Genomic DNA, 13581 nt, shown 5'->3' on the forward strand with positions numbered 1-13581 from the left:
AACACAGAGGAATACAATAGAATACAGGTGACCTGAGGTCAATTACTCTGTGTTAATTATAATTGGTAAATACAGGTAACATAAAAGGTAAGTTAACAAGAATTGACACAACAATATTCTAACACGTGCAAAGAAAACAGGTGCAAATGAATTAGTAGTAGATACATATTTACATAGATAAAATGTGGCTATTTTTGCTTGACCCAATCTCGTAAGCCAGCCGCTCCCGCTCACACCGCAGCCCCCAGCTGACTTCGCGGAGCCGCGGCACTCTCCAGCAGCCCAGCAGATACCTAGTTTAATCAGATGTTACCCACATCTTGTGGGGGGGGGAGTATTGTAAAGTCCCTGCTAAGCGGGTTTCCTATGGTGAACCACCCGTTTTCTACGATGACGCTCCTACGAGATTGGGTCAAGCAAAAATAGCCACATTTTATCTATGTAAATACATATCTACTACTAATTCATTTGCACCTGTTTTCTTTGCACATGTGTTAGAATATTGTTGTGTCAATTCTTGTCAACTTACCTTTTATGTTACTTGTATTTATCTATTATAATTAACACTGAGTGTAATTGACCTCGGGTCACCTGTATTCTATTGTATTCCTCTGTGTGACGTCCACACGCCGCCTTATAAGCGGCCTGCGTTCTGAATGAATTAGCAGTACATGTCCACCTGCTCATTATTTAGCACCTCTTACATAGTCATCATTCTATAGGTCACACATCAACAGGCTGTCAACTTCACATCAGTACAAAAAAACATGGAAAAATAAAAACACTAAAATTACATGTATTGGCAAAGTAAGAATAATATAAACTTGATGACACTCTTGCTATTTAGAGTAAGAAATATTCCCTAATCTGTAGATGAAGTGAGGAGGAGATACACAGTTTCCTGTGTATGCATGACTAAGGCTTCTATTTTATAAATAAAAATTGACATTTCTCATTAAAGCTGATTGACTTAGATAAGATTTGGAGGGGCATCTGTCATCTACCTCTAAAATCCATTACTTTGTTACTACAGGAACTTGTGTACTGTAATATATAAACCAGGTATTTTCAGTACAGTATTTTGTATACCTATGTAAATACATTCTTCCTAATCGTGATCAAGCATTCCTGTCTTAAGGTCTGTTGGCTCTTGAACAAACTTCACTTTACCATTATCAGGAGTATGGGCAATGTAAATGTTACAATGGCAAAACCTGCCAATACATTTACTCACTTTGGCATCCAATAATCACAAATACCAATATGGAACAGTCCTACCTGATACCCTACATTCAGTAGGATCTCTGCTCTGTTGCCAATGTCCCTACGTCATGAATGACTAAGTACCATCAAGTTACCTGCGGCCATTCATTGTCCGCCTACACATCCATTCCTGGGCCTGTCCCGCATTATCACATTCATGCAAGTAAATATATACCACTTGCTGAAGTTGAGTTACTGGAAGCAAATTCTAAATATGTTCATATTCCTGATGGAAGTAAATCGACTTCCTCCAGAATGTGATTTGTTTCCAACCTTTTCAGATGTTATCGTATGTTAACCCTGCAGAGAAATGTACATGAATATTGTAGTCTTCTGTTTTTAACAATTGGTTATTCAAGAAAATTTTAACAATGAAAATGGACCTACTGTATATCTGGTGATGGTGAACAAGTGCCACTGAGGCATTTGATAAGTAAATACCACACACCTGATCAGTATAAAGAACAATAATTCTGTGTTTATATATTTCCCAATATGTATGCTTGCAATTATTTATTTTTCTCTCTTGGAATTTGTACACTAATCATGTTTCAAAATTACAGATTATGGATATTTTAGTTCAATAAAACCTTCAGGGTGTACATTCTTATTTCAAACACCAAAATAATGCACTCTGCATTAAGTGTGTGTTTGACTAATACCATTACAAAACAACATTACTTGAATGTTATGAATGAAATGACAGGATATCCCATGCAGTGCTACCAATACTATTATTTGCCGCTTGAAAAAAATTACCGTAGTTACATTTTAGTGGTTTTTTCACTAAGGGCCTACATTTTTGAAGCTGATATACAGTGAAGTTCAGTAAAATCGTCTAATTACTTTCATCTGATGTGGCAGTGGTGTGAGTTTTATATTACTTGCATTCCATCTATAAAGCAGTCTTGATATCTCCCTGATGCATTAGTCACAACAATTACATTTACTTTGTATGGTGTTTCAGCACTGTCAACTATATAAGGAAAATGTTAAATTTTCCTATAAAGGGAATAATGAAAACATTTGAAGTACATTATCCTGTATTACAATTTTAAATTTGTGCTAAGCATTATCAACTTTCATATCTGAATTTTCATGCTTGTATATGATGTAGTATATATGTATTACAAGTACATTCAATCACAAAACTTTATTTTAAAAAATTAAAATGTAAGGCAAATTCACCTGTCGTAAACCTACAAATACAAAGCAGTACTTTTCATTCATTTTGGAACTCAATTATTGCAAGTACCAACATAAAATAATTGCCTTCTTGTCATTTTAGACTAATATTTTTAGTTCAAGTGAACTAATCTTTCGGGAGAGCACCAACATTTTTGTCTAGACAAATGATACCTTAATGGCAGACTTAATAATGAGGCACAGGTGACTTACTCTCTAGAAATTATAGTTATCACAAAGTACAAAATAGCACTTGAAAAAAATCACAATGGACATCCATGCTAAATAAAACTATGATCATTAAGATAAAGAATTAAATTTAAAACATACAGTTATACAGTACTGCTATGTCTCTAAATATAGAATTTACAACATACATGTATTTTCCTCATTCTTATAAGGCCAGTTGTAATGAACTGTGCTGGTTTGCAGGCATATTCTAAAATAATCCAGGAGCATCATTTTCCTTATTGGCTTGCTTCTCAAAGAACATAAAATCCTGTAAAAAAAAAAAGGATTATCAATAATCTTGAAACTAATTTGTATACTGCTGGATGACATCAATAGTGTGCATTTTACACTCTTGAAATTCTACACACTGCCCTCTTTTTCATAACTTGAAAATAAAGGCTAGTACTTTAACATGCCACAAGTTCCATAGCTCTTCAAACATTGCTTCTCAAAATCATTACTTTTGGATACAAAATACCCTAAAAATTTGTACAGTAATAAGCTTACCCTTGACATGCCAACAACTAAATTGATAAAATGGAAAAGACACATTCTCCATCACTTGAATAGACTTGACAAGTGCTAATAACTGACTAAAAGTTTCCCCCTACAAATCCAATCCATTACATAATTATTAAGTGTTGTTCAAAATATTCAAATTATTGGAATTTATATGTGGATGTGCATATTCCAACACTTGTGCTGCTTAACTTTCATTACTGACTGAACCCTCAAATTTTCAAAACTAACTGAAATCCTAGTTTCTAAAAAAACATTCATATGATGTAAAACCACTGCCTCCTAGACCCTGCTCCTATAATGCTTTGCAGCAATTTCTTTTATGAGGGAGCGGAACGCCTAAATGAAGTATAACCTCTACTTTTTTGACATTCTGTTGGTTTCAAAATATGATGTCCTGTTACAGTGTCTACACTTGATCTAAAAATAATGTACTTGTGAGTTCAATTTTCATTCCATTTCCTTCTTTGTATCATTCATGTTCTTAGTATGCAGTACATATATGGACTAACACTGGATACTTTCTACAAATCAAATCTTCAGCTGTGACACTTTCATACGGTCCCTAGGTCCTGTAGTCCCCTCTGACCTCCCCTCACCTAGTCAGAGCCTGCCTTCAGAAGTTTTGGAGGGCCTGGGTGTTCATCAACTTATGCCATTGAGTTTTGGGGCTCTATGCTACAGTTATCTCAATGCAGCCTCACCCACCCCTCCTGTCTTTTTCAGTTGTCTTTGACATCTACCATCCCAATCCAGAAAGAGGCAGCTTCCTGTTGGCAAAGTAGCCTCTGTAAGGAAATTTGTCTAGACTCAGTGGGATTCTACAGGTTCTTTTCTTGCCCTAAAATCTTCTGGGTCTGTGGGTGTATGTTTATTTGAACAATATGTTAGTCCTTGCTTCTGCAATAGTGATGTTGAAGACACCCCTACTGCTGCTTATGGACATGTGCCAGTACCTGGGTATGCAGATCAATTCAGAGAAGTCGTGTCTAACCCCCTTCCAAACAGGTGGTCTACTTAAGGACACATTTCTTTGCAACCTTAACCTAATATCCAGTCTAAGTCTCTGTCCCAGGAGCAGTCAATCACTTACAGCCACTTCTCCATTTGCACTCTCCAGATATAGTTTGCCTTGTGTTGGAAGGCAGCCTCCATCTCATGATCCAGACCAGAGTCAGTTCTTTGCAATCTTTATTAGTGGCAGGACAATTAGAATTTGCTGAAAGGAATACCTCTGGTGCCATCAGACCTCAAACTCCCACTGTTTTCTGCTGCCTTGACTGCAGGATGGGGCCACCTGTTGGTGTCTCGAGAAATAAGGGTTTGGTCCAGGGCAGGAAGTTGCATGCATATAAACAACCTAGAGCTTCAGGCAGTCTTTTTTGGTCCTCCAAGCATATGTGACAATTTTCTTGGTTTGTTGCACCTGGCTGTGGCCAACATCACCACAGCCATCATGTACCTGAAGAACCAAGGTGACAAATCTTCAAATGGGCAGGAGGGCATGAGGCTTACATAGTGCTTCATTTACATACCAGAGATTTGCCAAAGAACCTGGTGTGGGGGACACTCTTGCTGGATCTATCTGTCACGTCACTAAATGCCAGAATATTACTATATTGACCACTGTAGCTGGACCAAGCAATTTGGGTTGTAGACACATAATTCAGCCTTGGGACAAGCTCAATGTCTACACATTTTGGACATCCATACTGCTAAGACAGGTCCTAGCAATGTTTAAGGAATCTACAACCAATAAATCTTTAAAAAGCCCTGCATACACAGAGAGGAGTTTTAACATTTTTTTCATTCTTTGCCACATCTTACAAACTCAAAATTTAGCAGCAATGATGTGATGTAGAGTAGTATTTGATTGCATCTTTATAGCCAGCAGATGTACAGAATTAAAACCCAGGACTGGTATTCTCTCATTTTTTGCATAAATTAAAAGGCCCTCAAGGGTGAGGATGATCGTTTACAGCATTGTGTTCTTTCCATACACAGCCACATATCCAATATTTCTACTTCAATTAAATGTTCTTTATTAATTATGACTCCTGTCATCCACTTTATTACAGCTCCTGTCATCCACAGAATTTACAACAAGTTTTACCTCTGTCATCATTTCCTCATTTACTTTCACAATTTAGCATATACAGTAATATTAAGTTTCCAGTTTCCTATGAATCAGAACAGTGTTTTTACCAAAACAAGTAATATATTCACACATTTGGCTTCTACTTCCTTGTTCTAGTATTTGAAAAACTTTATATATTTTTTTCCTCTCTGAACTCTGTGGAGGGCAGCTTCTTTTATCATCATCTGTTGCACACCAGTCAGCAGATGTAAGTCACTTTATGTTTTCTGGCATAAGTACCTTTATATTTCAAGTTACAAGCTCTTAACATTATTCATTTGACTACCTACTACAAATTTTTCATTGCTGAAGCATACCCGCACATTCTATTTTCTTCTTAGAAATTAATTCTGATTTCTTCTATTGCCTTGAATTTTCTGTTGGCAACACTTCCTAATACATTTTAACTGACATAACAATTTCTCTAAATCTATAATCAACACTGAAAAAAATATAAAAAATAAAATACATGAACAGGCAATAAAAGAATAAAACCAGTTTGAAATTCCTGAACAAAAATTAGATGTCATATATGAGGTTAACCCTTCACTGCATTACATCAATAAAGCATGATTTCTGAAAACCCACTCCCTACAACCGGAATGGGATGGCACTAAGTGTGGACCAAGCCCTCTTGAAGGTGCACAGTATTACATAAATGTAAATATCTCCACTAATTACCTTGGGAGGCAAACTGGGCAAAATACTAAGAAGGGTATCCCCAAATCAAACCTAACCTTATAATTCATGGGCCACTTCTAAAGAATAGTCCTGCCTGCAAGATAACAAGAATAGTCACCATAATAACTCCAGCATAAACATTATAGGGTGGTGGCTGACCCCTCCACACGTCCCAATAATCCTTCTAATCCTATTTATAATGAATTTCCCTATTCATCAAAAGTGTTTAGATAGAACCAATAAATGAATTCAAGGGGTTTAAGAGCCCCTTTACTTCATCTAGGTAAATTCATCCAGACAACCTATGACCCAACAGAAGATTCCTACAACAGTAAGAACAATACCACAATATCTCAGGTACAAAGAGAACTCGTGACATTAAATGACACAATGGCCCAACAAATTTATCATAACCTTTATCAGTAAGTGCCTTTGTAGTTCAAAAGCACTAAAATACCTACTCCAGCAAATTCATTCTAACATGAGCAAGTGCTAGTCTCCTGTTTTATACTAGGGTCATTTATTTCTTACTATGATGTCTACAAAATCAATACATGAACTGATCATGGATTTGTTTTTCAACTGACTGTTTCAAAATACATGTACCATAAGGAGGGATTTCATGCTGTATAATTTAGTAAAGGAAATTAGGACAATGTAGTACTTACAATAAGAAAAACTGCCCCAAGTAGTGTAGCCTTCATCTTTACATCCAAATCTATTGGAAATGAAATCCCAAAATTATCAGCATCAGTAAAAGCTTCTTTCACAATTCCAACCCACTGTTTACTAATTTTGCCAACTTGTGTTGATCCATCTGCAGATAGGACCTGGAACAAGAAAACAAATTTAGTTAATTATTTACCTACTGCCTCCTAACCTTGCCCACCTACAATGACCCATTAAAAACTTCTGTGGAAAAAATGTGCCCAGTTTCATAAGTTAGAAAAAAGCATAGGATAATATTGTCTAACAAAATTATATTTCAAATTAGAATTTGTCTCAGGTTCCCTCAGCAGATTGGTGTCAGAACCCTTTGTGCACCTCAAAATCTGCATAAATTAAAATATGTACTATATGCACGTATGTATTCTGAAAAGTGAAAATACCAATAATACTGATATACAACATTCAAGAACATTCACTACTCGCCCACTACTGACTCGTCTCCTGTCATCTGCACATAAGAATATGAATCTTCATGATACTCTTTGCTTATTACTATTTGGATTGTATGCCTGGAAAACAAGATTGCTCAGTATCCTGATGATGCAATATTTGTAAGTGCAGTGAAGTCTCCCTTATGAGAAATGAAGCTGCGCTCGGCCTCAATCATGACATGGAGCAGATTGGTGAGTGGTGTAGTCCATGGGGCATGAGGCTGAACTCCAGTAAAATGAAACCCTGTTGATCAGTATATCTCATTTTTTTTCCACCCCATCCTCCCCTTCAGGTGGATAGGACTGCTGAATGAGTTTGAAGCTTAAACTATACTTGGTGCAACTTTTGACTAACATCGCACTTTTGAGAAACATATAATGAAAGTGTCAGCAAATGCCATATGGAAGTTAGATATTGTATGTATGGTCTCATATATTTATAACTGATAAAATCAATTAGAATACTGTTTTCCAGTGTGGATGCCTGCTTCTGTCAGATTAATCTCTTGTAAATAGTTGTTCATGGTAGTAAGTTTCTGTTTCTAACATTAGCATTTATGACCTGGACCACTGAATAATAGTCTCTCATTAGTCAATTTTTCATTAGTCAATCTTTCATAATTTATTTTAACAGATTTTTCACATTCCCAATTGATCCCAGATCCTCCTACCAAGAGCAACTAGATTTGCTGAACAGTATCAATATGCAGTAAATGTGCCTTGCTGTCAAACTTCTCAGTCTCAAAGGAACTTTGTTCCTCACACCACTGGATGAGGATGTACTGCAGTGCAACTTGAACCTCAAAAGTTCAAGTGAAGATGCAATGCATTACCACTGTAAAACAATTCTCCTTGTTATTTAATAACTCACTTAGATTTCCGTCTATTTACTAATTAATTTGTAATTTTTCTTTTCCAATAACTGATCTCTTCTTTCTGTATTTCAAATGAACATCATATTCTTTGGAAGTTTGAATTTCAAGTCAACTGCCTCTGAGCTTGTTCTATATAAATAGGGTTCATCTTCTGAATAATAATAAAAATAGCTGTTTCCACGGCATTTAATTTATAGTCTTCTCTATTCGTCTTAAAAACTTCTTTTCATCAGCATGTAGCTGGTATACTGTGTCAAGTTTCCTAAGGAATATAAAGATTTCTGTTGTCTTAGGTTTATTTCCTCTAATGTGTCGACAGCACACTTGCGGTCATCTATGAAAGTACAAAAGCAAATGAACTGGGATACATGATGTACAGGTATTCATAGTAAGCAGGGTGTTTACAATAGGTGGGTTGTCAAGTAGGCTGAATTTTGATTAGTCACAGGTTGGTAAAGAAATCTGTCCCAGAGGCATTGTGATCTTCTCGGCCTAACCAGTGTTGCTGGCTGGCAGTGGGTGTTAGCTCGGGCAACCCCCCCAGTGTGGTTGGTTTTATAGACCGTCAAGGTGAAATGCCATCGGCATCCGGTGCTCGCTCTCTCTCTCTCTCTCATGATGTTTGGTATTGGCTGATATCGTATAATTCCCCTTATGATGGTGGGGAGAAATTCTTTCTTTCACCATGTTAATGTTTAGCTTTTTTCTCTACTACGTATATGGAGTGCCTTGAGAATCCGTAGGTGTCGTTGGGCTGGTGCTTGGTCTACAATTTGTGTTCTTTGTAGCTCAGCTCTTTCTGGTCTTTTGTTATGATGTTTTCTGTATAATGGTTAAAAATGGTCCTGGCATGAGAGACACTTAGAGAGTCCGGCAGTGGTCATTCTGATACATGGGTGGTGGCATCTTTCCACCAGGCATGTAAATTTGTAGGTGACACTCTCCTTCCCTTGAAAGACATTTCTGGGGGCACTGTTTTTTTTTTTTTTTAAAGAAGCAGCTGGTTAGTTTTCATGTTTTTATAATAAATTATGAGCTTAATCTTATCCCTTTCTACAAAGGGGAAGATATTTTCATTTATTATTTTCCTGATTGCCTTTTCACCTTTTCATCTTCTTAAATATTTTTTGTGCATGTAACTTTTGAAGTATGGCTTTATGGATCCACTTTGGTCATTGTTGGTGTCCGTCATACTTTCCCGGTGCCAGTTATTTAGGGAATCCCAGGTCTGTCATTAAACTATACGATTTGCGAAGTTGTTTATGATCATTTGTGTGGACCTTTCGTTTTCTTCGTGGAAGACATCAACCTATAACCTCTAATGACGGTAATCTATAACTTTTTAGTATATTGTAAGACCCAAAAATGTTACGTTATTGATAGAGGTAGTTGTGTAGAAAAACCATTTAACACGACACCAGGAGCAATACACAACCACTGCCTTTGATAAAAAATAGAAGTTGAGTCTTTTCTCAACTTAAGGATAGACCCCCTAGACACCTTAAAAATGCCTTCTTGCTCATGTGAGACAGCTGATTGTCTCCATGCTCTTAACTGAAACGTGGAGATTTTGATGAAAGCTCAGGGCATCTAATGATTGAGTACATCTTTCCTAAAAAGACCCATTTGAGGAAGATCCACTGCCAGACACAAAAGGCAAAAAAATCATGCCCTCTGTGGCCACCATGGGATTATAAGAGCCATCCTGTAGTTCCTGGATTCTCCGAGTTTGTTGAGAACCTCTTACAGTTGCAAAAGGTGGAAAAAAGGCATAAGAATCTAGGTGTGACCAGTCCTGGAGAAAAGCATCCACTGCCCAAGCCTGAGGGTTCTGGAGGGGAGAGCAGTAAATCAGGAGTCTTTTGTCTCAAGCCATTGCACACAGTTGTATGTTTAGCAACTCCCAGTTTCCACAGACTAGCAGACTCAAGGGTGCTCAGATCATGTCACTGGAAGAATCTGATCCCTTCAGATAAGTTGGTCAGCTAACACACTGTTCTTCCCTGGAATAAACTGGGGAAAAAGTAAAATATACTCTTTGCTTCTGGCCATACAAGAAGTTTCTCTGCAAGTATAACATAAAAGGGGATTTTGTGCCACCACAAGTCCTGATATACACTAGGGTGTTTGCACTATATCAGGCTCTTCCACAAAGCCAAAGGCTTGTGATTGCTAATGTATGAAGACTTATCTTCTCACGACCACACTCCCAACATTTCCAGCTTCCTAAGGAATGTGTCCAACCCTACACTGAGGAGTTTGCAAATAACATGAAGTCTGGGTTCCTTACTTTCAGAGACAGACCCACAAAGAGTCTTTGACAATTTGTCCACCATTCTTGAGTTTCCCAAAGACTCACTGGCACCGAAATCAAAGTCAAGTCTGGAAAGGATGTCCTGTCACAAGTCTCTCTCAGATAGAACTGAATTGGCCTTATCCTGAGATTTGACAGATTGACAAACTTCTTCAGTGAGACCTTATGCCCGAAGAGAAAAAGCCACTGCATCACTAGATGCTGCTTTAAGGACTGAAATCCTCAAGGAAGAGAGAAGAAATTGTCTGAAAAATCATTTCTCAGAATGATAAAGTTCTAGGTAATTTGAAAACTCTGGTATTTTGACTCCCGGTAATTTGAGAGTCATTTTGATTCCCTCACTCCCACTTTTTCCTTTCCCTTTTAATCTTTCTTGTTTAGTTCAAAAATAAAGTTTTTTTTTAAGAAAAACAAGTAGATACTTAGTCTAAAAATGAAAGAAAACGAATAATACTAAAAAGCCATGATGACGATATTTCAAAATGAATAGTTCTTGAGGAAGATCGTCATCGTCAACAAGCTCTTCAATCCATCAACACATCACTTGGGGGAAGAAAGGCTAACGCAGAAAACATCTTATCTTAATGCTGAACTCATTGTCATGATGGTAATCTTTGCCAATTTCACATACTTTTCTGTAAACACTTTGAGATAAAGGACAACAAAGAAACACAGATTTGTGCTTTTTCAAAATCCATCATGAGGTCCTTACAGGGGTCCTGGCCGTAATTCCTTAAGCTGGTTCAGAATTGCTTCTTGTTTTGAAAGAATGAGCTAGAACTAGCTAATTGTCCATGCAGAGAAGTGTTTTACATTAACTAAGTCATCAAGGCCTTTATTTCCAAACAGAAGATGATATCAAACTGCAAGAAATGTTCAACCTATCAAGAACTTGTATTCATCAGGGGAGACAACACCCGCCAGTTCCTTAATACCTGCACAGTTGAGCTAAGAGCCATTTCATTTTCACACTGACGAAATTAATGAACGAGAAGATTCCTGGCAGCCAAACTGTGATTTTAGTTAATCAATATACGAACTGTGATGATGTTCCTATTAAACAAGTAGTAAAGGACTTATTTTGTGTGAGTTTAGGGTTTATATGGGGACATGGAAATACATATCCTTCATACCCAATGAAATCATCCAGTTAAAAACATAAGGCATGGTGACTCCTTTTAAAGTAATAAACTAAGATGTTGATGTGGACTGGTAAACCTGAAGAGTCGAAATACAAGAACTAGAGATAGTTTCAGTCTCCATAGAGCGATAATTTTGATATCATGTAAACAAGCAACAATATTACTAAAATTAGACTTGTTTTTAAAAAGAAAGATTAAAAACCGAAAAAAAGAAAGGAAAAAGTGGAGTGAAAACCGGGAATCAAGAGGTCTGACTCTTGATCCAACAGATGACTTTTGAATATTAACAAGAACACCAACTTTCTTTGCTTTTGAAACCAGAAAGTTGTCCATAAAAGCTCTGTTCCCAGAAGATGACGCCAACCCTCAAGTGGGGGACAACACCCTCATAATACCTGAGGAGCTGTATTGACACTGTTGCAAAGAACTTTTAATCAATATACTATTCCTACAAACAAGTTGGCTCACATGGAAATACATATCCTTCATACCCAATGAAATCATCCAGTCGCTCCACTAAAGTGCTGCAAGAACTGTGCAGGATGATATCAGAGAATTGGTTCCAACACTGCACACCAACTTTCTTAAGCTTTTGAACCAGAAAGTCATAAAAATGAGAGAACTCTAACAGAGAATTGGTTTCCTTTTGCAAGAATATGAACTTCTCAGGGATCTCCTTACTGATCTTCTTGTCTGCCATGGCAGAAGGAGCCAGGATAGGAGACACTGACTCCTCAAACAGAACCCAAGGTGACAGAGAAGGGAGGCAAAAGGAAGCACACCCTCTTATTAGGCCCTACCTGAGGCACCAAGAGACAGCTGAGAAAGAAATGACTTAACACCACAAATTGGTGTGAACAGCACTGGGAGAGGAAGTGGCAGGCCAGCGTTACCCAACACGATCGTCTCACAAGACCAAATACCTTCAACAGAAGGTAAATCATGAGTCAAAGCTGCTAAAATGGCATCTAGCTTTGACTCAATTAAGGTGCCTGCTCATGAAGGAGAAGCCAAAATAACAACAGAGGTGGCAGACTACAGAATACAATATTAGGGCTGGGAGTGCAGACAATAAAGGTGGAAGGAGTAGATTACGAAGGGAAAAATGAGTGGAAGGAATAGAATGAGACCAATACAGAGAGATAAAATAGGCTCAATAATACAATGAAGAATATTATCATAGGATGAACAATATCACCATTGGAAATGGAACAAATAACATAAGTCTTAACATTACCAATAACAGTTAACCAAACCTCACTACCATTAGAGTATGAAGGCAATGTCAATGACTGGTGTGATGATTTACACTTCCCAAACGTCAAACAGATCAAGATGGATGAGAAGATGATGTCATGTCATACAGCACATTAGGACCTTGATCCAAGAACAGACCGATTTCCCTGGCAGCGGACTCTTCCAACTCTTGCAGGGATTACAGACAGGGAAGGCCACTGACACCTTCCCTCTCAAAGGTGACCGCAAAAGAGTGCACACTATGGGGTGAAGTAGATTGGTTACCAAAGCAAATTCAGTCAAACCCTTAACAGATTCTAAACTAAGAGTAACATCTTACTCTAACTTCAGAATACAGTAAGTCCTCGGGTTACAACGAGCTTGGCTTACAACATTCCAAGCTTATGATGCTCTTCATATATATTCACCAGAAATTATTTCTTGGTTTACAATGCTGATCTGAGGAAATATGGCTCCAAAATGGCAAAATGGTCAAAATTTAGAGGTTTTTTGATGAAAAACAACTGCGTTACATCATTTTCAAGACACCCAAAGGATTAAAATTAAGGTTTTCTTACAGTTAAACTAGCAAATGCTCAGAGCACCATACAAAACAGTGGCAAGACGAATTCTAACGAGAACTAAAATGTTCAAGACACACCTGGTGAAGAACAGGTGAACTAGATAGTCATCCAGGTTAGTCAACACACCTGCCAGGACAAAGATATAGCTACCTTTTTGAGTAAGTAAGAGTCATCCAAAATACATTAATGTTATTTGACTACACACCACTTCTAGTTTTCAACACACAAAAGCATAGCATTCAATATTTTTAATT

At 37.4% G+C, this 13581-nt stretch overlaps 1 protein-coding gene across 3 annotated transcripts in view; it reads right to left on the reverse strand.

Annotated features, from left to right (window-relative positions):
• Window positions 1–2294: 2294 nt before the first annotated feature.
• Window positions 2295–13581, reverse strand: part of scramb1 (scramblase 1) — a 92535-nt gene continuing 81248 nt past the window's right edge. For all 3 annotated transcript variants that reach the window (XM_067093480.1, XM_067093469.1, XM_067093491.1), the window contains exons 5-6: window positions 6685–6846; window positions 2295–2947 (exon numbers count right to left, since the gene is read on the reverse strand). In XM_067093480.1, coding sequence (XP_066949581.1) covers window positions 2888–2947; window positions 6685–6846 — 222 coding nt within the window. In that variant the 3' untranslated portion in view covers window positions 2295–2887. The remainder of the gene's footprint in view (window positions 2948–6684; window positions 6847–13581) is intronic.

The sequence above is a fragment of the Macrobrachium rosenbergii genome, chromosome 4 (assembly GCF_040412425.1).
Source record: "Macrobrachium rosenbergii isolate ZJJX-2024 chromosome 4, ASM4041242v1, whole genome shotgun sequence".
Lineage (NCBI taxonomy): Eukaryota > Metazoa > Arthropoda > Malacostraca > Decapoda > Palaemonidae > Macrobrachium > Macrobrachium rosenbergii.